This window comes from Pelophylax lessonae (assembly GCF_965119305.1).
Source record: "Pelophylax lessonae genome assembly, chromosome: 6".
NCBI lineage: Eukaryota > Metazoa > Chordata > Amphibia > Anura > Ranidae > Pelophylax > Pelophylax lessonae.
In genome coordinates, this window is record NC_138773.1 from 49824509 (window position 1) to 49850495 (window position 25987).

The following is a 25987-nucleotide window of genomic DNA, read 5'->3' on the forward strand; positions in this document are numbered from 1 at the left end:
CCCAGAGTCTTTACCAAGGTACTGGCCCCGATATTGCCTTGTTGTGCCAAAAAGGATTGCGATCCTGGGATATCTGGACGACTCCTATTGTGAGCGGACTCTCACCCGGCTCTGTAGGATGACCTGTCAATTACAGTTCAGACCCTTCGGGAATTCGGGTTGGTGAAGAGGACCTGTCCTCTTCAGCTGCAGCGCGGGAACGCGCTTTGGTGGAAGCCCTGATTGTTTCAGTAAGGGAAACTTTAAAAATGGCAGATGAGCCCACACCAGTAGGGACACGGGTGTCCTTTGGCTCCTGCAAAACCCAAAAATCAGGCAAGGTTTTCCCTTGTCCCGAGAATTTATATGATATGTTAATGAAAAATGGCGGCGCATCAAGCATGTGCTAGTAGTGCCTAAGCGCTTTAAACGCCATTATCCCTTTGCTGAGATGGTCTGGAACGGTTGGATGGTACCTGTATCCAGGTTGAACAAATCTACTATAGTGGCTGTGGAAGATTCCCCGGTGTTTACGGACCCAGTGAACAGGCAGGAGGAATCACTTTCCCGCCACCTTCATGTGTTGGCGGGTTCAATCCTGATAACGATTTTTGAATCTGCTCTGACGCCTTCAGTGAGGTTGGATTATCTGGGGCTGACTCCAGATACCGCTTTGGCGAGGATCTTTCTTCCCCTGGAAAAACTTTAGAGGGAGCGATTCGATTGCGGTTTGAAACCGATCTGTCCTCCCTACAGACTTGCATGAGAGCCCTGGGTCTGATGGTATCTACCTTCGAGGCGGTTCCGTTTTCTCAGTCTCGCTCGAGACATCTGCAAAAAGAGATTCTTGCCAAATGGAACAGGGATCCACAGTCTTTAGAAAAAAATTATACGCTTGAGCTGACTAACGAGGTCTGCTCTATCCTGGTGGATCCAGTCGCCAGCATTGTGTCAGGGGCTGGGCAAGTCCTTCCTACCACTGTTTTGGACGGTGGTCACCACAGATGCCAGGCTGAGGTGGAGTGCTCGGGAAGCTCTGTGCCCAGGGGACCTGGTCAACAGAGGAGTCTTCCTTACCAATCAATATTCTGGAGCTCAGTGCAATCAAGCTATGCCTGATCCATTGGATGAATCGGTTACGTGGTTCTCCGGTTCGGATCCAATCGGACAATGTCACGGCTGTGGCTTACATCAATCATCAAGGGGCCACCAAGAGTATCCTGGCAGCTAAGGTGGTGGCCGAGATTCTGGTATGGGTTGAAGACAATGTTCCGGCTCTTTCAGCAGTCCACATTCCGGGTGTGGAGAATTGGCAAGTGGATTACCGGAGTCATCAGGTGCTGGTTCAAGCAGAATGGTCCCTTCATCCAGAGGTGTTTCATCCCCTATGTGTCCAGTGGGGAACTCCAGAGGTAGACCTGTTTGCATTCTGCCTCAACGAAAAAAAAGTCCAGATTTTTGTGGCCAGGTCTTGGGATACTCTGGCCGACGCCACAAACTCCTTGGTGGCTCCTTGGAGCCAGTAGCGGCTGATCTATGCCTTCCCTCCGATAACACTTGTTGCGTGGGTAGCAGCACCCAGGACAGGGCAAGTATTGCACCCCCTAACCCATGGACTGTACTACCTGCATCCCTTCCACCAGTATATATATTGTATACACTATTAAGCCATAACTTTATGACCACCCACCTAACATTGAATAGGCCCCCCCTTTTGGCACCAAAACAGCCTTGACCTGTTGAAGCATGGACGTCACTGGACCTCTGAAGGTATGCTGTGGTATCTGGCACCAAGCCATCAGTAGCAGGTCCTTTAAGTTTCGAGGTGGGGCCTTCATACATCAGCCTTGTTTTTCCATCACAGCCCATAAATGCTTGATTAGATTTAGATCTGGAGAATTTGGAGGCCAAGCCAACACCACCAACTCGTTGTGGTCCTCAGACTATTCTTGAACCATTTTTGCAGTGTTGCAAGGCACATTATCCTGCTAAAAGAGGCCACTGCAATCAGGGAATTTCCATGGAGGGGTGTACTTGTTCAGTAACAATGTTTAAGTAGGTGGTACGTGTCACGTAACATCCACATGAATGGCAGGACCCAAGGTTTCCCAGCAGAACATTACCCAAAGCATCACAATGCCTCTGCCGGCTTACCTTTTTCCCATGTTGCATTGTGATTACCTCTCTTCCCCAGGTAAGTGACATGCACCCAACCATTCATATGATGTAAAAGAAAGCATGCTCCATCAGCCCTGGCCACCTTATTTCATTGCGCTGTTGTCCAGTTCTGATACACAAGCGCCCATTGTAGGCGTTTTTGGATGTGGATACGGGTCAGCATGGGCACCCTGACCGGTTTGCAGCTACACAGTCCCATACACACCAGATTATGATGCCTTTTTTTATTTTTTTTTTTGTGAGTGCCCTGCTCACAGAACCAGAATGGGAGCATGCACAAACTGATTTCCCACCTCTTGTCACCCGGAATCTTTACAAATTTTGTGCCCTTAGGAACTTTGCACCCAGGACAATCACTACTGGGTGCAGCATTGGCAGGAATAGGAATGTCCTTTCATTAGAAAACCCCCATTCAGATCTGACCTGCAGGCAAGGTCTTTTTAAACTTCTGGTGAGAGTTTTTATTTAACCACTTCTGGACCGGAAGGTTTTACCCCCTTAATGACCAGGCCATTTTTGCCATATGGCACTGCGTTACTTTAACTGACAATTGCGCGGTCATGCGATGCTGTACCCAAATAATATTAATGTATTTTTTCCCTCACAAAGCTTTCTTCTGGTGGTATCTTCTGGTAATCACCTGTGTGATTTTTATTTTTTGCGCTATAAACCAAGAAAAGAGCGACAATTCTGAAAAAAAACTGTTTTTGTTTTTTTTTTCTCCTTTCTGCTATATAATATTCCCAATAAAAAAATTAAAATTTTTTCATCAATTTAGGCCAATTTGTATTCTGCTTTTTCGTAGAAAAAAAAATCCCAATAACTATATATTGATTGGCTTGTGCCAAAGTTTTTGCATATACAAACTAGGGGATAGATTTTTCCTTTTTTATTTATTTATTACAAGTAATGGCGGTGATCAGCGATTTTTAGTGCGATTGCGGCAGAAAGATCGGACACCTCACACTTTTGATGGGACCAATGACGTTACTACAGTAGTCAGTGCTAAAGATATGCCCTGTTACTGTAATAATGACACTGGCAGGGAAGGGGTTAATATCAGGGGTGATCAAAGGGTTAGATGTGTCCCTAGAGGGTGCTTTCTAACTGTATGGGGGATTTACTCACTGGATGAACACACAGAGGGACCTGTGTTTCTAAATAGGAGGAACACAGGATCCCTGTGTTCATCACTGACAGAACAGCGGTCTGCCGTGTTTACATCGGCAGGCCGCCGTTCTGTCTCCATGGGGGAGCGATTGCAGGTGCCCGGTGGACATCGCGTCTGCCGGACCCGCTGATTGGCTCCCCCTCTAACCAATCGGCGCACGCGTGCCCCCCTACCCCCCCCCCCCCACTATCTGCTAAATGAAGCAACGTACAGGTACGTCATTTCGTGTAACAGAGCCGACCTGCCGCAGTAAAACGATGGCGGCTGGTAGGCCAGTTGTTGGCAGTAACTATAATAATTTTGCAGATGATGTAGAAAGCCCCTCTCACCAAGCATGCACACATTACACATTTTAATATTGTAAAAACTTTTATTGTCTTCAGTAAATAGAAATCCGTAAACACCACTTAAAGTTCAACAAGGGAAAAACACTTGAAAATAGTGCGACTTGTCCGCATCCGCCAAGTCTATTTTAAGTTGCTTTTCTTTTTGGCGGCTCTATAACTCGTCTTTGGGCTTCTCAGGAGGAACATCTTCAACTTTAATGTCTCCTCTTCGCTGATCATCTTTTAAATTTTCTATAATCTGTATGAAAAAAAAAAAAAATGTAAACATATGTAAATCTTATTACATTTATTCTCCCTTTTGGGTCTGTTAGGGATACAAATAAAAATGTTTAATTATATTTGTTCGATAGGAACAGTTTTTTGTTCCTGTCAGAAATCCAGTGCTTGTACTGAACTCTGCAATGTTTTCCCAAACAAAATTATCAAGAGTTGTGTTAGGAATACAGAATGCCTTCCAAATCTATGTTGGTGAGATGAGAGTGGGAGGTATTCTGTAGTGAAGTGAAAAAAAGGGGGGGAAGGGATAGGCCCCAAAAATAATGACTTTTAAGGCATCCACTGATTGATCTCATAAGAAAACGTACAATCCTTAATAGTATAAATACATACAAAATGTATTGGTAAAAAAAGCTCTGAATACATAAATACCATCACAAAAGTGAATAAGCACAACAGTGCAACAACATGTGATCCTTTGGTAAATCTGTGCATTAGAACCCTTCTGATCTGGCCATAGGAAGTCGGCCATCTTGAGGGTCTTCAGACACAGACCCTGCTGCATGTCAGACCACTTACGGGTTCTTTTGGCTCAAGAGCATGTTGTTGCACTGTTCTGCTTATTCACTTTTGTGATGGTTTTTATGTATTCAGAACTTTTTTACCAATACATTTTGTATGTATTTATACTATTAAGGATTGTACGTTTTCTTATGAGACCAATCCGTGGATGCCTTAAAAGTCCTACTATTCTTGGGGGCTATCCCTTCCCCCCCTTTTTTTCACCTCTCTATATCATTGGATCAGTGGCGGCCCTTCCATTGGGGGCGCAGGGGCGTCACCCCCCCTCTCCATGCATCCCACCCCCTAATCTACATGCAGGGAACCGGACGCATGGATTCTAATGGGTTTTTTTTTTTTTTGAAGCACGTGATTAATGCCAGAGACTCTAATAGGCTTCAAAAAAAGGATGGGCTTGGGGCACAGAGCACTGCGCCCTTAGCCCACCCAGTTGTGTGACAATAGCGAATGAATATTTGCTATTGTCCCACGGATTCTCCTCCTGGCCAATCAGGTTGGCCGAAAGGAGAAGCTGTGTATATATATATATATATATATATATGTAGCCCTTAACCCATGTGGTTGTGTAAATAAATAGTAACAAACAATATCAACATATGATACTCAAAAAAATATAGATGAATTAATATAAATAAATAAATGAATAATGTGAAATATAGGTCCTTATGAGTCCACTTGGACAGTCCCAGTGAATGTGCCGAATAAATCCAATGTGAATGGAATGTTGAAAAGAAGAACCACAAGTCTCAGCATATGAATGCCATTCCGTTACTAGGTGGAAACGCTCAAGGGTATATCCCAAAAAGCTGCTTACCAGATGTAGGTGGTCATCCAATTTAATGGATAGACCTCAGCACGCTTAATTGATAATGAAGAGATCCGCCAGGTGTAATTCAATACGACATGTAGTATAGGGCATTCAATATCGGATGCTCAGAGACCATATGTGGAAAAAAAGGTTCAACTACATAGCGTGATACTGTACACACAATCACATGGCTGAAAGGAGAAGCCATGCTATTGGCCGAGGAGGAGGAGGGAGAAGACGCAGGGGAAGCCCAGCCCACACATGCCTGACGAAGGGGTCCTGTGCGGCTCCGAAACGTTGCACTATTTTTGATGTGATCGTAACTTCAATAAAGTTTTGGACTGCTTTTGCAAGAGCCTTGGTGTGCTGGCGAATATGTATTTACCTACAACCCACAAAGGAGACTGAGGGAGAAGCCGCCACTGCTGCCTGCCAGTCTAGGGTGAGTGAGCCGGCGACCGGGGAGGGGGGGGTGTATGGTGTGGTCCGTCTCCCGCCCCCCCCCCCCCCCGACCCATGAAACACCAGCCGCCACTGCATTGGATGCGGCACCACTTTATCTAGGATCATGTCTCAGTTTTTGCAGGTATTCTGTAGTCCCAACATGCTTCCTGTCCTCCTAGGATGACAAAGCTTCCTCCTCAAAAGGTACAGTACAAGGAGAGAGTGTTGTCACCCTAGAACAGGAAGTGCCCTAGTTGAAAATAAAGGGATAATAGCATAGAAAAAAAGAAAACGAATGCAGCCAGCACATTCAAGGACTGGTAAGATGTAATACATCGCAACTGTATTCTTGGGTTTAGATGTGCCTTAATTATTGAGATTTTATTTTGGTCATGGCAATTGTGCTGTATACTGTTTACATATGCGACAAACATTCAAGTGTTGACAGCTAAGTGCTCATTCGCATCTTTGCATGCGTTGTCTAAAGGCAGATGTAACAGATCCCCAATACTTGGACCAAGTATTTCTGTCTTGGGTCTCCAGAATCTCACGTGATGCAGTGACCTGGCCCCTCAATTCCCACCAAACATCAGCCTAAGCTCGATGAAGGGTAAAACAAAAGACACTTTATTCAACAACTCACTTCCAATATATACAGTCTCATGTGTTTGATTTCATTATCATATGCAAATGCAATTGCATACAGAACATAGTCAACATACCTTGGTCATCTGGAAAGAGACAATAGGTGAATGAGACTGCAACATTATCATAATTAATTCAACAAACAACAAGCCCCCAAAACAAAGCTGAATATGTTATCCTAGAGGTGTACATACAAAACCACCTCTAAACAGATGACAGCAGAAGACGTAGGCTCGCAGACTGCCCGTCTTCGTTTTCAAAACACCTTACTATAAATGTCAATACACATCCCCACAGTAGACAATAGCTGAGGTTGACGTCATTAGCATCTCTTTAGTCTCTCAATGTGTAGAGAAGTTCTCTGCTGCAACAGGCAGCTTTAGGTCTGTAACATTGATCCCAGTCTGAGTCTGTATCTTGGGGTGACATGGATTTGAGTCCAAAGCACCACTACTCCCATGGTCCCCCAGCACATACCCACACACAGGTTATATGTCTGAATAGCTGGTTTCGTCACAGCAGCCCATTCATTTTTTGGGCTTTCAAAGGTTGGAAAAACACACCTGCACTATTTTTGACAATACACAAAACTATCCACATTGGTGCATTGTGGTCCACCACATGTATTTTATTTTTTATTCTAGAACCCCCCAAAAAATGACCCTTGCAATCCCACCCTACCTTCCCTCCCACCCTCTATCCCCTTCCACCCTCTATCTCCCACTGCAAGAGTTAAATGCTAATTAGCATAGCTCTAAACTGTCCCAGATTTCAAGGGATTGTCCTTGATTTGGAACAAAGTCCCTCTGTCCCTCTTTCCTCCTCATTTGTCCCTCATTTTGGTCTGATCTATATAGTTGTATGTAAAATGCACTATTTCTCTTTCAAAAAGTGTTTTCCAGTGCTAAACCCTTCATCCAATTTCTAAATTGCTGCATTTGTACATTTCAAAAGCCAGTTTAACCACTTCACCTCCGGAAAACTTACCCCCCTTCCTGACCAGGGCATATTTTGCGATACGGCACTGCCTTACTTTAACTGGTAATTGCGTGGTCATGCGACGCTGTTCCCAAATAAAATGTATGTCCTTTTTTCCCCAGAAACATAACTTTCTTTTTGGTGGTATTTGATCACCTCTGCGTTTATTTTTTGCGCTATAAACAAGGAACGACCAACAATTTTGAAAAAAAAAAAAAAAAAATATTTTTTACTTTCTGCTCTAAAACATCCAATAAAAAATTAAATTTCTTAAATTTAGGCCAATATGTATTCTGCATAATTTTTGTAAAAAAAAAAAAAAAAAAAAAAGCTCAATAAGTGTGCATTGATTGGTTTGAGCAAAGGTTATAGCGTCTACAAACTATGGGATATACATACATTATTTTCTTTTTACTAGTAATGGCAGTGATCAGCGACTTATAGTGGGACTGCGATGGACAAATCTGATTCCAGTGTATTTACAGTAAGGGGTCTTTGAGCCCCAAAAATGGCAAAGTGGTGTCAGCAGAGGCGCCCGAATGTGGAGAAGCTGAGCAGTGGATTCTTCATAACTTTGAACGAGTTTCATGGCACTACACTGGCTACTTCTTTAGGATGGTGCATAAAACACTTTAAACAACTGTGATCTGTCTCTCCTGCTGTTTGCATTAGAATATAGTGCCATGAAACGCGTTGACCAGACTTTTTTTTTACTATTCTGTGAGCAATAAATATTGAAGTTACGAAGAATCCACTTCTTAACTTCTCCTTCACATTCGGGCATCCCTGATGATACTACATTGCGATTTATAAGGCTCAAAACCTCTTACTGACAACGCAGAGTGGGGGAGTAAGGGAAGTATAAAAAAAAAATGACAAAATAAATATATGCAGGGCTTGTTTCCCTGAGGGAATAGGTGCAGGTACTCCCCCCCCTTCTGATTTACCCCTATTCTACTGCCTCCTACCCACCTTTGATCACCGTCTATTGGTTCCACCCCCTACCCACCTCCCAGTACCACCCCTTTTAAGAAATACAGAACCAAGTAATGTGTATTGAATTTGACACTGATAACAAGAAAAGCAATAAAATAGATCCCCTATAGCCAACAATAGACCCCCCACATGAACAATAGCTCCCCCCCCCGCAACAAAATATTCACCCAGCAACAATAGAGCCACCACAAACAACTACGGCCCCACCCCAGCAACAATAAACCCGCACTAGCAACAATAGATCTCCCAGCAGCCAGCAACAAAGACCCTCCCTCAACAGCAGATCCCTCCGAGCAACAATTGACCCCCCCTCCAGCAAAATTAGATCCTCCACCAGAAACAATAAACCTCCCAAGCAACACTAGACCCCCCAAAACAATAGATTCCCCCAGCAGCCAGCATCAATAGACCCTCCAGCACACTCTAGTACCCCTTGGCATTGCATATATTCTGTGCTGGAGGTGCTGGAACTGCGTTCCCCCACGTTCCTGCTGAAAAGCCCTGAATATATGTACCCTGCGCTACTCTACTCAACACCACTATATCAAAACAAAAAACTAAAAAAAAAAATGCAGCTACCACCTACAACGTGTTACAAGATGTTTTGACTTTTTTTTATGAATTTAAGATTTGTACATTGATCAATTGAATTGTACATTGATCATTGATTGAATGGGATTTTATATTTACATTTATGTGAATCTCATTTTTCCTGGTTTATATTTGTATTTAGTTTATTATATTATTTATATTGACTCAATTGTATTATTATTGTCACAGAGAATTATTTAGATAAATTCATAAATGATCACTATTTAAGTGCTATGAATAAGGTTTAGAGGAAGCGCTTCACCAATGGATATAATATACAGTAAGGTAAGTATGACTTCCTAATCCTCGATAAGGCAGGCTCCAGCACCCTCTAGTGTTAACAAGTCTTTAAAAGCCGATAACCCTTGCAGTAAGGGGGGTCCCCGCTGTAAGGGTAGTTTTTTTTGTAGTTCCTGTATTTGGGCTTTAACTGCATGTGACCTTGGGGGGGGGGGGGGGGGGATTTAATACAATATAAATGCACATTGTCATATTACAAACCAGCAAAGGGCATTCAAAATCTGTAGAGTTGTTCTCTCTGAGTCTGATCCACAGTGCTGGAAAACATCTGCCAGACTGCTACAAAATGTTCCTTTCAAATAGCGTTCACCCATCTATTCAATGGATCGCTACTTTGGAGAGAAAAAATAGCTTGGGCACCTATGGGAGAGCACCCCAATTCCTGGTGCTGGACAGAAATGTTTTCATAAGCTCTTTCATTCTTTTTATCAAATGTTCATGTAAGAACTTATGCTTAAAGCGGGGGTTCCACTCATTTTTGTGTTTATTAAGTCTGCGGCTACAAAAAGTGTATCTGCTGACTTTTAATAAAACACACTCACCTGTCCCACGACCCAGCGATGCGGCCGCCCGAAGCCTCTCTCCTCTCCCTCTCCTCTTGGCGGTGCCGGCATGTCTAGTGTGGGCACCCGGCTGTGACAGCTTACGGCTTCACAGCCCGGTGCGCACTGCGCATGCGCGAATCACATTGTGAATGGCCGGGCATTGTTCTGGGACCTGTGACATGTCCCAGAAGATTGCAGGGAGGGAGGGGGAGATGAGAACTTCCGCTCGAGCCGCCTAGGCTGCCTGAGCGGATGTGGGAGCGGGTACCTGTCAAATCTAGGTACCCCCCCCAAAAAAAAAAAAAAAAAAACATGGAAATCAGCAGTATTTAAGGCAGAAGTTCCACTTTTGGGTGGAACTCTGCTTAACCACTTAAGCCCCGGATGATTTTACCCCCTTCCTGACCAGGGGGTTTTTTGCGATTTTTTACTGAGTGACTTTAACGGACAATTGCGCGGTCGTGCGATGCTGTACCTAAACTAATTTGACGTCCTTTTTTTCCCACAAACAGAGCTTTCTTTTGGTGGTATTTGATCACCTGTGCAATTTTTACTTTTTGCGCTGTAAACAAAAAAAAGCATACATTTTGCAAAAACAACAATATTTTTCACATTTTTTTATATGAAATTCCCCCAAAAAAATGTAAAAATCAAAATTTTTTTAACATTTTCGGCCAATTTGTTTTCTGCTACATATGTTTGGTAAAAAAAAAAAATCGCAAAAAGCGTATTTTGATTGGTTTGCGCAAAAGTTATTGCGTTTACTAACTAAGGAAAAGATTTGTCATTTTTATTGTTTTTTTTAACGCGTAATGGCGGCGATCTGCGATTTTTTTTGTGGGACTGCGACATTGCGGTGGACAGATCGGACCCTTACATAGTTACATAGTTACATAGTAGGTGAGGTTGAATAAAGACAATAGTCCATCCAGTTCAACCTGTGTAGGCATGTGTGGCTGTAATCATCTCCCATACCCCTGAATGTTCTGATCCTTGAGATGTAAGTCTAAGAGTCTTTTGAAAGCCACCATACTACCCGCAGAAACCACCTCTTGTGGTAGAGAATTCCACAATCTTGTTGCCCTAACAGTAAAGAACCCCCCGCGTTGCCTGAGGTTAAAACGCTTCTCCTCTAATCGCATTGTATGCCCTCGAGTCCTCATGCAATCCCTTCGAATGAACAGCTTTTTTTCTAAGCTGGGATCCCCATTAAGATATTTATAAATTGCTATCATGTCCCCCCTCAGACGTCTCTTCTCCAGGGAGAATAAATCGAGCGATTGTAGACGCTCTTCATAGTCAAGGTCCTCCAATCCCCTAATTAGTTTAGTTGCCCTTCTCTGGACTCTCTCCAGCTCCAACACATCCCTCCTGAGGACTGGCGACCAGAACTGGACGGAATACTCCAGATGCGGTCGGACCAGAGTTTTATAAAGTGGAAGGATTATAGTCTTATCTCTGGAATGCATCCCTTTCTTTATGCATGCTAATATTCTGTTGGCTTTGGAAGCTGCCGCTTGACATTGCATGCTGTTTCCTAATCTATCATCAACCAATACTCCCAGATCCTTCTCCATTTTTGATTCCCCCAAGGGCTCCCCTCCTAACGTGTATTGTGATTTTATGTTTTTAGTCCCCAAGTGCAAAACCTTACACTTCTCCACGTTAAACCTCATTTGCCATGTCGTTGCCCACTCTGTTATTTTGTCCAGGTCATTCTGCAGGATATCTGCTTCATGTTGTGAAGTTATTGCCCTGCCCAATTTTGTGTCATCTGCAAAAACTGATATCGAACTACTGATCCCGACCTCAATGTTGTTTATGAATAAATTGAACAAGGTTGGTCCCAGGACTGAGCCTTGGGGGACCCCGCTTACCACCTCAGACCAGTCTGAGTATGCGCTGTTTATTACTACCCTTTGGACCCGCCTTTTTAGCCAGTTCCGTATCCAAGAGCAAACCCTGCTATCGATACCTGCAGACCTTATTTTATAAATTAAGCGCTTGTGGGGAACTGTATCAAACGCCTTAGCGAAATCCAAGTACACCACATCCACTGGTCTCCCCCTATCTAGCTCACAGCTCACCTCCTCGTAGAATGTAAGGAGATTGGTTTGACAAGAACGCCCATTTGTAAACCCGTGCTGATTACTGCTGATGATGTTGTTGTCCTTAGCAAACTCTACAATATAGTCCCTTATCATCCCCTCCAGAAGTTTACATACTACTGATGTCAAACTGACAGGCCTATAATTTCCCGGGATATGCCTCTGGCCCTTTTTGAATATTGGAATCACGTTAGCTTTCTTCCAATCCCCTGGTACATCTCCTGTCCTAATACTGTCAGCAAAGATCAGGAACAGTGGTCTCGATATAACTTTACTGAGTTCCTTGAGTACTCTCGGATGTATGCCATCCGGTCCTGGTGATTTGTTTGTGTTAAGTTTATCCAGCCTTTCCCTGATTTCCCGCTCTGTTAGCCATGGTGGCAAGTCCTGTTTATTACTACTAACCATACAGTCATGGTCAGTGTACCCCTCCTTTTCCTGTGTAAAGACTGACGAGAAAAAAGCATTTAGCACGGTTGCTTTTTCAGTGTCCTCTGTAACCATCCTCCCATCATTGTTAATTATGTGTGCAATATGCTCTGCCTTAGTTTTTTTGCTATTGATATATTTAAAGAATTTCTTTGGGTTTTTTTTACTATCCTCCGCTATTTGTCTCTCAAAGTTGATTTTAGCCATCTTGATTTCTTGTTTACTTTTCTTATTTGCCTCCTTGTATTGCTCGAAAGCCGATACTGTGCCCTCTGATTTATACTTCTTGAAGGCCAATTTTTTCCCCCTAATAAGTTTTATGACGCTACAGTTTAGCCAGCCAGGTTTGGCTTTGTCTCTTCTAAATTTATTTCCCATAGGAATGCACTGCAAGATGCCTTTGCCTAATATGTTCCTAAAGCATTCCCATTTTTCCTCTGTGGTCAGGGATCCCAGGGTTTGGTCCCAGTTTACCTTTTCCATCATTGAGTACAATTTTGGAAAGTTTGCCCTTCTGAAGTTTAGGGTTCTTATGTTCCCCACTTGTCTTGTTATGTTGTTGAAATGTTGACTGACATTTTTGACACTTTTGGGGTTACCAGTGACATTACTGCAGTAATCAGTGCTATACATATGCACTGTTACTGCAAAATGACACTGGTAGTGAAGGGGTTAACTTTATTTGAGAGGGAGGGGTGGTGTGTCCCTAGGGGCGTGATTCTTACTGTGATTGGCTGTGGCTTGAAGTGTAGGAACAGTGATCAACGGTCCTACATAGTATCTTTACAAAAAGTGCAGCGCTAAAGTAATTAGAATAATAATGTGACAAGTGGAAAAACACAAAAAAACATATACAATATAAGCAAAATAGTGTCCAAAATACTGAATAAAGTCCCAAAACAAAGATGAAAATGAATCCACATGCAAAGTGTTGAGAAGAACAATCCTTTTCAGTGACACCCAGGGAAAAGTGAAGGATGGGGACACAAGTATCACAAGCAGCTTACCAGAACTCATTGGCTACTCAATTTAATGAGACAGCCTCTCCCAGCAAGATGTTATACCAATGTCACCAGCGGTTGTCAAGCTCCAATGCTTCATAATCACTCCATCATATAAGCATGAGTATATTAAAAGAATAAGAGCCCATAGCGTAATTCCGTAACATATAAAATCCAATTTATTAAAAGAGTACTACTCACAATGAGAAGGTAAAAAAACAGGTACATAGAACGTGCTGTTTCCAGGACCAGGTAGCGGCGTCCCGCAAATGTACAAAGCAGCATCAAGCAATGTAAAGCAGCCGGCTCCGTAAGGGGGCGTGTGGACGTTGCGTCTGGAGTCGCCAACGTTTCATCATCAAAAGACTTCGTCTGGGCGTGAGTAGAACCGTATGATCACTGTTTCTACACAGGGGAGAATGACAGGCGGCTTGTTTACATCAGCCGCCTGACTTTCTCCCTCTGCACCGACGATCGGCGAGTGACCGGCGGACATCGGGTCCGCCGGTCACACGCACGGACTTGGCTCGCCCGCTATTGGCTCCCAAGCAAGTGACAGGCTAGTGACGTAAATATATGTCACTTTGCCTGGCCGGGGCTGACTGCCGACGTATATCGTCGTGCGGCGGTCGGCAACCGGTTAAGGCTTATCTTAATCATGTATACTAATGAGGAGAGAAGTACTAACCTGTTCCTCTTCATCCACGGGTAGCACTCCTCCGCTATCGATAAATTTGGAAAATAATTCCACTGTTCTGTTTTTCGTGTACTCAATCATCTGTTCAAAATAATAAGAAAAGTGTGTCACTTAGGTAACTGTAGATGTTTTAAAGTGATATACTTACATTATATACAGTGCGGTCCATATATATTTGGACACAGGCACAGTTTTCATACTTTTGACTCTGTAAGCCACCAGAATAAAATTAAAACAAACAATCCAAATGAATTTGAAGTGCAGAATTTCAGCTTTAATTCAAGGGGTTGAACATGAATATCAAGTACAAATTTTAGGAAGTGCAACCATTTATATACACAGTCCCCCCCCCTTTTCAGGGACTCAAATGTAATTGGAAAAATTTATAAAATAATAAATAAAATGTTAATTATTTATATTTTGTTGATAACCCTTTACTGGCAATGACTGCCTGAAGTCTGGAACCCATGACCATTACCAAAGACTGGGTTTCCTCCTTTCTACTTTGCCAGTCAGGCTCTAACTGCAGCTGAAGACAAAAACACTGAAACCTGGATTGAAGGATTCCCCAGAGGTACAGAAAGTGGTTAATATATTGACAAGTAGGACAGGTAATGATGTTAAAGGTGCCCAATTTTATTACAAGATGTAAAATAAAAAAGCCAATTGTTTTTTGACAAAATAAAATAAAATTGGGCACATTTAACATCATCACCTGTCTTACTTGTCAATTTATCAACCACTTTCTGTACCTCTGGGGAATTCTTCTCTCCAGGTGTACACTTTCAGTGTTGTTGTCTTCATATGCTCTGGTTAATTGACAAGTTTTTATAGATAAATTGTTTCCTTCCCCATTTTTTTTCTTGGTCTAACTGCAGCTGTCTTCATTTGTTCTTTGTTTGTGGGTCTTTCTGCCTTTAGTTTTGCCTTCAGCAAGTGAAATGCAAGCTGAATTGGGTTGAGATCAGGTGATTGACTCAGCCATTGCAGAATATTCCACTTCTTTTCCTTCAAAAGCTCCTGGGTTGCTTTTGCTGTGTGTTTTGGATCATTGTCCATCTGTACTGTAAAGCTCCGTCCAATCAACTTTGCTGCATTTGTCTGAATCTGGGCTGACAGTATATCTCTAAACACTGCAGAATTCATCCGGCTGATTCTGTCTTCTGTCACATCATCAATAAACACCAATGACCCAGTTCCACTGGAAGCCATCACACTGCCTCCACCATGTTCTACAGAACATCCCCCCGCCCCCCCCCCCGCTCCTTGTAATGACAGCCGAGCGGCTTCTCAGCCGCATCGGTTGTCATTACAAGACAGATGACCGTTGGCTATGGACACCGGCTCCGGGGTGATGCCTCTAGCTGCAGGCATCACTCCTGTACATGCACTTTCTAAAATATCGGTAATATCCGCCACCTTGGTGGCCGATTCCGATATATTGTGGAAAGTGCATATCGGCTTTGCCGACAATCGATTGATTCCTAGTCCCTACCCTTGAGGAGCCTACAATCTAAGGTCCCTAACTCACATTCATACAAACACATACCAGGGCCAATTTACCTACCAGCATGTGTTTGGAGTATGAGAGGAAACCAGAGTACCTGGAGAAAACTCGCACAGGCACAGAGAGAATATGCGAACTCCGCGGTTGGGATTCAAACCAATGACTCTAGTGCTGCTAGGTGGAAGTGCTAACCACGTAGCCACTGTGCTGCCCAATTTGAGATTCAGTAGCTCTTCTATTGCATCGGACTACACAGGCCAGCCTTCCCACCGCAGGTACATCAATGAGTTGTGGCCACCCATGACCCTTTTGTCAGTTCTCCTTTCTCGGGCCACTTTTGGTCGGTCCTGACCACTGCAGACCTGGAACATCCCACAAGAGCTGCAATTTTAAAGTTGCTCTGACCCATTCATCTATCCATTACAGTTTGGCCCTTGTCAAAGTCGCTCAAATCCTTATGCGTGTCCATTTTTTCTGCTTTCAACAAATCAACTTCAGTGGCAACATGTTTACCTCCTGCCCAATAAATCCTACCCATTTTCAGATCCATTGTAATGAGATGTTATTCACTTCTCTCATATATGCAGACTCTAAGTGGGCGGGCTTTAATGCCGAGAGGCCACATATATGCAGCCTTATGTAAACAGTTTTCTGTACCGAGAGCTCGCGCACAGTCACCGGTGGGCACCTGAAAGCCTCCAATGCATACTTGTGATTAGGAGCTTTCCAATTGACTCGAATGCCTGCCTTTGCTTCCCGGCATTTAGAAGCTCTTTAAGGGCTGGGAGGTGGCGGCGGGAAGGGGTTAACAAATTGCGCTTGTCACACTTCATGATATACAGCCCGTGGAGAGAAAATCCACATACACTATATGCTCAGGAGGCACCCTTCTAAATGTTTGTGTTCAGATGTTTCTGGTGAAGAGTGCTGTTAATACTACAACAAACAAAGACATTATGGACAATTGTGTGCTTCCACTATGGTAACAGTTTGGAGAAGGCCATTTTCTGTTCCAGCATGGTTTGATGAGCCTGGTGCGAAGGAACTCAAGTGTCCTGCACAGAGCCCTGACCTCAACCTACTGAACACCTTTGGGTTGAATTGAAGTGCTGATTGCAGACCAAGTCTTCTCCTCCAACATCAGTACCTGACCTCACAAATGCTCATTCAGGTGAATGGAATGGACATTGGACATACTCAAAAAGTTTGTAGAAAGCCTTCACAGAAGAGTGGAGGCTTTGAAAGACCCAAAAGGAGGACCAACCTAATAGTTAAGTCCATAGTTTTGGACTGAGATGTTCAACAAGCTTTTTTAGGTGTGATTGTCTTGTGTCCACAACCTTTTGGCCATAGAGTAAATGTGTGTATTTTATTATCAGAGTCTCACCTTACGTCCTGGTCCAGCAGGGAAAAACCTCAGGTTGGGATATCCTCTCACCCTCAGCCCGTCAATTTCATTGGCTGTGCCGTCTATTTTAGCAATGATGACGTTTGGGTGATCTTTGTACTTCTCTGCAAGTTCCTCCCAGACCGGTTCCAGCTCTTTACAGTGAGAGCACCAAGGGGCATCTGAAAAGAAATACAACGGTTGGCCAATTAGAGGAGCATATCAATCTTTTGTCTTCCTGGAGGGGTCAAACTACCCAAACATTTCAAGGTAATTCATAAGATATTTGAAAGTGAAATTATATCTGTAGCAGGCCCCCAAAGCTCTTGCCACATGTACTTGCCCATTACTGTAGACTTACCCCCTAGAGCAGTGTTCCCCAACCCCCGGGCCGCAGACCGGTATCGGTCCGTGGATCAAACGGTACCGGGCCGCCCGAGGAACTTTAAATGATTTCACTGTGGTGGCCGAGGCGTAGAGCATTGCGCCCCCCCCCCCCCGAGCCCGCCCATTGTGTGACAATAGCGAATTAAAATTCGCTATTGTCACACTGATCCTCCTGCTGGCCAATCAGGAAGCGGGTCTTCCCGTTTCCTGATTGGCCGAAAGGCAAACCCCACGCCATTGGCCGAGGAGGAGGCGACGCGGGAGGACTGAGGAGACGCGGGAAGCCAGGGACTGAACTGAAGAGAAGTGAGGTAAGTGCACGGACGGGATTGCTGTGGCGCTCTGCATTTATTGGGGGCATTGCTGTGGCACTCTGCATTTATTGGGGGCATTGCTGTGGCACTCTGCATTTATTGGGGGCATTGCTGTGGCGCTCTGCATTTATTGGGGGCAATGCTGTGGCGCTCTGCATTTATTGGGGGCATTGCTGTGACACTCTAAGTTCTAAAAAGTATTTTCTAAGAGTGGAAGTTTACTTTTTAACCAAAAAAAGGAAAGGTAAACTAGCACAGCACCCTACACCCCCCCCCCCCCCCCCCCGGTCCTCACTGTGGATAATTAGCGTTTGCTGCCCACGCAATCGGTGTAGGGGTACGGGATTTGAAAGCTGCGGTCTTCTTCAGGGACTGATCAGAGCGATTCTGATTGGTCACAGGTTGGCATTTGACCACTTTCACAAATCATAATCACTCTGATCCCTCCTGCCATCCCTAAGGGGAAGAAGACTTCAGCTTTAAAAATATCCAGACCCCTGCACAGGCTGTGAAAGCTAATTATCCACAGAGGTAAGTGCAGAGGGGTGGGGAAAGGTGATCTTACACATTAGGTTTAGCCCTGCTTTAAAAAAGGCCAGTGGTTAGCACTTCTGCCTTGCAGCACCTGAGTTTAACCCCTTCCCGGCCAGTGTCATTATTACAGTACCAGTGCATATTTTTAGCACTGATTACTGCAGTAATGTCACTGGTACCCCCAAAAGTGTCAAAAATGTCTGTTAGGAGTCCGATCTGTCCGCCGCAATGTCGCAGTCCCGCTAAAAATCGCAGATCACCGCCATTACTAGTAAAAAAAAAAAATAATAATATAAAATGACATAAATCTTTCCCATAGTTTGTAAACGCTATAAATTTTGCGCAAACCAATCAAAATACGCTTATTGGGATTTTTTTTACCAAAAATATGTAGCAGAATACAAATTGGCCTAAAATGATGAAAAACTTTGATTTTTTACAATTTTCTTTTTTTTATTGGGAATGTTATATAGCAGAATGTGAAAAATATTGTTTTTTTTTTTTCAGAATTGTCGCTCTTTTTTTGTTTATAGCACAAAAAATAAAAATCGCAGAGGTGATCAAATACCACCAAAACAAAGCTCTATTTGTGGGGAAAAAAGGACATAATTTTTATTTAGGTACAGCTTCGCACGACCGTGCAATTGTCGGTTAAAATAACTCAGTGCCGAATCACAAAAAATGGTCTGGTTAATAAGGGGGCAAAACCTTCCGGTCCAGAAGTGGTTAAAACACTATCTGCATGGAGTTTGCATGTTCTTTTTGCGCTTGTATGATCCTACAGGTACTTTGGCTTCCTTCTACACTCCACAGACCTGCTGGTAGGATAAACATGAACCAGTATGTGTATGTAGGTGAGATAGGGACCTTAGATTGTAAGCTCCTTGAGGATAGGGACTTATTTGAATATACAATATGTAAAGCACTGTGCAAACTGTCAGTGCCATATAAATACCTGTAATAAAAAATAAATAAGTCAGTGAAAACATAAGGAAAAAATATTGATCAGCTCCCAGACATCTCAGAAACATCTAAAAGGTAAAAATATATTTTTGGGATTGGGAACACATAACAAATAGTTAATGGAGGTTTCCCAAAATTCGACTGCAAACGTGAAAATAATGTATATTTCCACTGTTGCAATTAAATTTGAGAATAACCTTTAAGAAAAAAAAAAAAAAAAACATTTAAAAAAAATTTGAGAAAACCCTGATACATGTTTGTTAAATGTTACCCCCCCCCCAAAAAAAAATGTGTATATACACATATATATATATATATATATATATATATACATATACAGTATACATAAATATATATATATATATATTTTTTTTTTAACTATATAACTTTTTAGCGGTTTCTGAGAAGAAGGTATAATTTCTCAACTACTGCAGTTTGTGTCTGTCCCAATAGAAAGTGCTCTGCTTCCAATGCCGCTTTCTACCTCTTTAGACCCAAACACTATAGTAATCTGCTGACTTCGCACCATCCACAGCAGCTTCACTCCTAAATAAGAAGTTGAGACCAAAGCACTTTCCTTTGGCTAATTGCAGTACAAAGGATGTTTTTCCTGTCTTTTGGGGTGTGGAAATACTTTCCTGAGCCCTGTCTCCGTGAATTACTAAGACTGATTGAGGGAACATGCAAGAAGTAGGGAGGGTTTAGCTGGGGCTGAACTAACTAGCAGTAAACAGGAAGGGAGGACAGAGGAAGATACCAAAATCACATTAGTAAACAAGTTGTAGTGTCCCAAAACTGCCACTAGATGTCAGCATACAACAAAACAATACCAGCCTAATGCAGTTAAATAAAATTATATGAAAGGAGGGCTGAACAGAAAGGCTGGGGAAGTAAACATACATTTTTAGAAACTAAGCCCTTAAACCTTTAACCCTTTTTTTAAGACGGACAGTGTTCAAATCTACAACTGATTAAATATCTTCCTGCCATAGGCGTGTGCACAGGGAGTGCTGGGTGTGCCTGGGCACACCCTAATCACCCTGCGTGGTGCTGATTCCCCCTGCTTCCTGGCATTCCCTGTCTCTCCCCTACAGTGCTGCCAGCTTCCCTCTTCTCCTTTCCCACTGGCTGCTGCAGGGGGATGTTTCAGGATGGATGAACGAACACAATGAGTGATCTCTACCGATTGCTTCTGTGTTCATTCTTAACTGAAGAATAGTAAGCAATGTTTACTAGGCTTTAGCTTGTAAATGAACAGGAAGCCCCTCAGCAAGGAGCACTTCCCATTCATTCACTCTCCAGTACAGCTGAGGCTGCAGAGAAAGGCACTGGGCAAGCTCTGCCCTCAGGCCTTTTCTCTCTGTTTAGAGTGACCCCTAAAATTTCCCCCAACGGGGCTCCTAAAAAATTATAAAACAAATAATAAAAAATAATATTGTAAAAAATAATAAAAATAAAAACCACTGACACCAATCTCTGCTCGACTGACACCGCCCACTGCTCTACTGACACCAATCTCTGCTCTGCTGACACCGTCCACTGCTTTAGTGACACCGTCCACTGCTCTACTGACATCAATCTCTACTCTACTGACACCAATCTCTGCTCTACTGACACCAATCTCTGCTCTGCTGACACCGTCCAATGCTTTAGTGACACCGTCCGCTGCTCTGCTGACACCAATCTCTGCCCTACTGACACCGTCCACTGCTCTACTGACATCAATCTCTATTCTACTGACACCAATCTCTGCTCTGCTGACACCGTCCACTGCTCTGCTGACACCAATCTCTGCTCTGCTGACTCCAATCTCTGCTCTACTGACACCAATCTCTGCTCTACTGACACCCTCCACTGCTTTACTGACACCGTCCGCTGCTCTGCTGACACCAATCTCTGCCCTACTGACACCGTCCACTGCTCTACTGACATCAATCTCTGCTCTACTGACACCAATCTCTGCTCTAATGACATCAATCTCTCTCTCCTGACATCAATCTCTGCCCTACTGACACCTTTCTCTGCTCTGCTGACACCGTCCACTGCTCTGCTGACACCATTCTCTGCTCTACTGACACAGTCCACTGCTCTGCTGACACCTTTCTCTGCTCTACTGACACCTTTCTCTGCTCTACTGACACCTTCCACTGCTCTGCTGACAACATCCACTGCCCTACTGACACCTTCCACTGCCCTACTGACACCGTCCTCTGCTCTACTGACACCGTCCGCTGCTCTGCGGAAACCAATCTCTGCTCAACTGACACCGTCCAGTACTCTACTGACACCAATCTCTGCTCTACTGACACCGTACAATGCTCTGCTGACACCAATCTCTGCTCGACTGACACCGTCCACTGCTCTACTGACACCGTCCACTGCTCTGCTGACACCAATCTCTGCTTTACTGACACCAATCTCTGCCCTACTGACACTGTCCACTGCTCTGCTGACCCCAATCTCTGCTTTACTGACACCAATCTCTGCCCTACTGACACCGTCCACTGCTCTGCTGACACCAATCTCTGCTTTACTGACACCAATCTCTGCCCTACTGACACCATCCACTGCTCTGCTGACACCAATCTCTGCTTTACTGACACCAATCTCTGCTCTACTGACACCATCCACTGCTCTACTGATATACACGCATGTGTGTTTGCGCTCTGGGGTGCACACCCCTAATGCATTAGGCTGGGCACACCAATGCTACCTGCACAGCACAGATAGGGTTAATGATGGCAAACAGAGCTACACAGCCCCCTCAGAGTATACAAAAAGAACTGGGCAGGATTTTTCCTTGCTGGAAGTTCCAGAAAGAACATAAGAAAAAAAGGTAAGCTGCAATTTTTTTTTTTAGGTTACGCTATATGAAAAGGAATATATAACAAATATAAAGTTGATGTTATCCTAATTTAGCTGCAAAAAATCCAATTCAAGATGATTCTGAGCCATAGATGCCTCGAGTCTGCCATCTGGTGCCCATAAAAATTATCTGCATTGTTGTTACAGCTGAACAAAATCCAATGACTTTGAGGATGTTGCCAGAGAACTTTGTAAAGTTTTATAAAAGGAAAACCTTGTCCTATTTTGCTTTCTACATACTTACAGAATTCTACAAAGACGTTCTTGGTCTCATCGTAAGCGACATCTTCAAAATTGGTGCCCACAAGGACTTTGACGGGTTTCTTGTCCCAATCTTCCGGCAGCTCCTCGCTCAGCAGATTTTGCTGTGTTCAATGGAACATAATATACACAGGTCATTTATTGTACATGTGGGGGAAGTAACATATCTATGCTCAGCCCACACCTTCTTCCCCTGACACCCTCTAGATACACTTCTTCACCCCCATCTCCACCTCTCTTCATTTTGGATAGAGTAATGGATTGGACTAGAACCCCTGCCAGGGCTGTTTTTGCAAAATGTGTCCCATTTGGGGAGATTTACCTTCACTTCCTGTCCCATAGTCACAACAGGAAATTAGAGGAAATCCCTCCAAAGTGAGTATCACCAAAACTGGCGTCCCAATTGGAAGATTTTTCTTCTCTTCCTGTCCTGGTGATTTTCTTTCACTTTCACTCTCGGTGATAACATTCACCAGGACAAATCGAGAGGGTGAATCTCCCTAATGGGAACAGAATACTATAAATAAAAAAAATAAAAAATTGACAGGTGTTCTTATCCTTCACTACTCTATAACTAAAGCCAAAACTTTTTTCTAGATTTCTGTATACTTTAACCACTTTAAGACCGGAAGGATTTTCCCCCTTAATGACCAGGCTATATTTTGCGCTTCGGCACTGCATTAATTTAACGGACAATTGCGCGGTCGTGCGAGGATGTACCCAAATAAAATTGACGTCCTTTTTTTCCCACAAATAGAGCTTTCTTTTGGTGATATCCGATCACCTGTGCGATTTTTATTTTTTGGGCTATAAACAAAAAAGGGCGACAATTTTGAAAAAAAAAAAACAATATTTTTCACATTCTGCTATATAACATTCCCCAAAAAAAAAAGAAATGTAAAAATTAAATTTTTTTAACATTTTAGGCCAATTTGTTTTCTGCTATATATGTTTGGTAAAAAAAAAATCGCAATAAGCGTATTTTGATTGGTTTGTGCAAAAGTTATCGTATCTACTAACTACGGGAAATATTTATGTCATTTTTATTATTTTTTTTTACTAGTAATGGCGGCGATCTGCGATTTTTTTGCGGGACTGCGACATTGCGGCAGACAGATCGGACCCCTAACTGACATTTTTGACACTTTTGGGGGTACCAGTGACATTACTACAGTAATCAGTGCTAAAAATATGCACTGTTACTGTAATAATGACACTGGCAGGGAAGGGGTTAACCCTGTGGGTGATAAAGGGGTTAAATGTGAGCCTAGGGGAGTAATTCTAACTGTGGGGGGGGGGGGGTGGCTTCTGAAATGACGATAGAGACATGTGATCCTATATAGAAGGATCATAGGAGCTCTGAGATCATTTCAGGGAGAAGGACGGTCAGCTGTGTTTACAATAGCTGACCGTTCTTCTCTCTCAGCGGGGAACGATCGTGGGTGTCAGGCGGCAATCGGAGTGCATCAGCTTTCCCCGCTGCCGAGTGGGGGCGGGAGTGCTCGCCCCCTAGCTTCCCACGCGCGACCGATGTATACCTACATTGGTTTGCGCAGGAGAGCCACCCTGCCACAGTAAAAAGGCGGCGGGTGGTCGGGAAGTGGTTAAATGCAAGCAGTGCAATGACCAGAATTAGACTTCAAATAACAGCCTCTTGCAGCCCCTGTACAGCAGAGCTATGACTAAGCAAGGGAGAAACAGCACAGGGGGCCAATCAGTGGTGTTACAGTGCTCATGTGTTACCTAGGGGCATGCTAATTGCAGGAGAGAGCGGAGTGAGAATAAAATGAGCTCACTGGTCTCTCTGATTCTCCTTCCAATGCCTAGTCATAAGCTGAGAGATGGGCGACACCTGTGTTACTTAACCCCTTGGTGGCGACGGCACACAAATATGCGGCCTCTCGGCACCTGGTCCGTGGCCTGGAGAGGCCGCATATCTGCATGAATAGCTGTCAATACAGCTGTGCTGAGAGCGCCGGTGCTTCCGACTTTCCGACACATTTATCGGTGCTTAATTGAAAAACTCCAGATCGCAAGAGTTTTCGGATCACGTGACAGCCACAACAGCCAATCATGGTGGTCACGCGATCTTAAGCCCCACCTCCTGGCATCATAAAAGGGCCGGGAAGCGCCGCTGCAAAGAGTTTAAAGTGTTACTAAACCCAGGAGCCTGCATTCACTATATCTGGTCTCCCACAGTACACAGAACATGGAAATGCAATTATTTTAGTAAATATAAACTGCTAAACACCTTTTCTCATCAGCAGTATATAGCAGTCTTGTGACTTCTATAAGTGTCTGGTTAAAGTTTGTAGGAGGAGTTCTCATTCCGCTTTGACTATCCTATGAGGCTGCAGGACCCCTGACCCTCTGTCTGGACAGTGCTGATTGGCCCTGTGCTGGTCACCTGCACCCTCCCAAGAAAAGAAAAAGAACTCTCTAGCAATACACCCCAAACTGAGCATGTGCAGAGTGCCTCCAAAGGCTCTGTCTTATCAGGAGATGGATTTGGGGCAGTGAAAGAAGGGGAGGATCAGAGAAGACAGGATCAAACAGCCTTTTTTGACACAATGCACAGGATTAACCCCTTAGGTTCCACAATGAGTATAACAAGCATGCTTTACTGCATATACAGACTGATTTTACTGTTGTGGGTTTAGTTACACTTTAACTGCATCAAAGAAAATTCAGGTCTCCTTCCCTGGACTGGTCTGTGCTGCGTGACAGAGCTGCGTACATCTCAGGACTGGATGAACAGAAATGCAAGTGTTTTTTTTGTACAACAACTCCCTTATTCATATTTCTTCAATGTATTTATCTGTTTACCATGAGTTTGGCTTTAATGAATACCTGTAGTGCAAAAGCAATAACCCAAAGCACCCAATCAGAATTCACCAGTATAAGATGAAACTTGATTGAACTAATTATTGTCTGCACTTCCAACTTACACCCTAAGGCCCCTTTCACACAGGCGGACTGTTCAGATCCACCCTTTCAGTTTTTTTGGCGGATCTGAACGGTCCCCTGATGCATCCCTATGGGGCATCGGATGTCAGCGGAGACATGTCCGCTGACATCCGATCCGATCCGATCCGTCAAATCTGGACGGATATAAACCCTATTTTCCATCCGTCCAGCGGATGGGATCGGATAAGAACGGACCGACGGTCCATTCCCATCCGATTCCCCCATAGAGATGTATGGGGCTCGGACAGCTGTGTCTTAGTTTTCTTTTTTCAGGATTTTTTCCTTTATGTTCACCTGGTGATTCTGGAACACCCTTCCTGTCCCATCAGGGCTACACTCATTTCTCCATTGCATCTCTGGAGGAAGCCATAGTTGTCATGTTAGACTGGACTTTAGAATGATAATAAACCCTCAGTTTTTTAAGCACTTTCAGCAGCTGATTTTATCACTTACTGAGTACACAGCTTCTTTTTCTTTAATCCTTGCCTATATTTCAGTTTAGGCTGGTGCTATGAGCACTGCCCCGCTTTTCCTGTTTCAGGGTGGCTCCTTCCTTTTGTAGCATCCTATGGAGCCACCTATGCATGCAGGAACTAGTGTTGAGTCTCCCTACACAGTGTGCATCAATAGAAGCCTAGCATGGTAAGGCTCCTCCCTCATCCTTCCCCCTCTCTTTTCTAAGCTAACAGACTGAATCTGTCCACTGGTAACTCTTTCCTATCAGAACAGGAAGTTCAGGGAAGCAGCACTGAGATATCGTGAGCCAGCAGAATAGGTATCAGTTTCC

At 43.7% G+C, this 25987-nt stretch overlaps 1 protein-coding gene across 1 annotated transcript in view; it reads right to left on the reverse strand.

Moving 5' to 3' along the window:
* Positions 1–3708: 3708 nt before the first annotated feature.
* The window catches only part of PDIA2 (protein disulfide isomerase family A member 2), a 50366-nt gene continuing 28087 nt past the window's right edge, over positions 3709–25987 (reverse strand). The window contains exons 8-11 of the mRNA XM_082260019.1: positions 22217–22337; positions 16910–17091; positions 14007–14096; positions 3709–3913 (exon numbers count right to left, since the gene is read on the reverse strand). Coding sequence (XP_082116145.1) covers positions 3827–3913; positions 14007–14096; positions 16910–17091; positions 22217–22337 — 480 coding nt within the window. The 3' untranslated portion in view covers positions 3709–3826. The remainder of the gene's footprint in view (positions 3914–14006; positions 14097–16909; positions 17092–22216; positions 22338–25987) is intronic.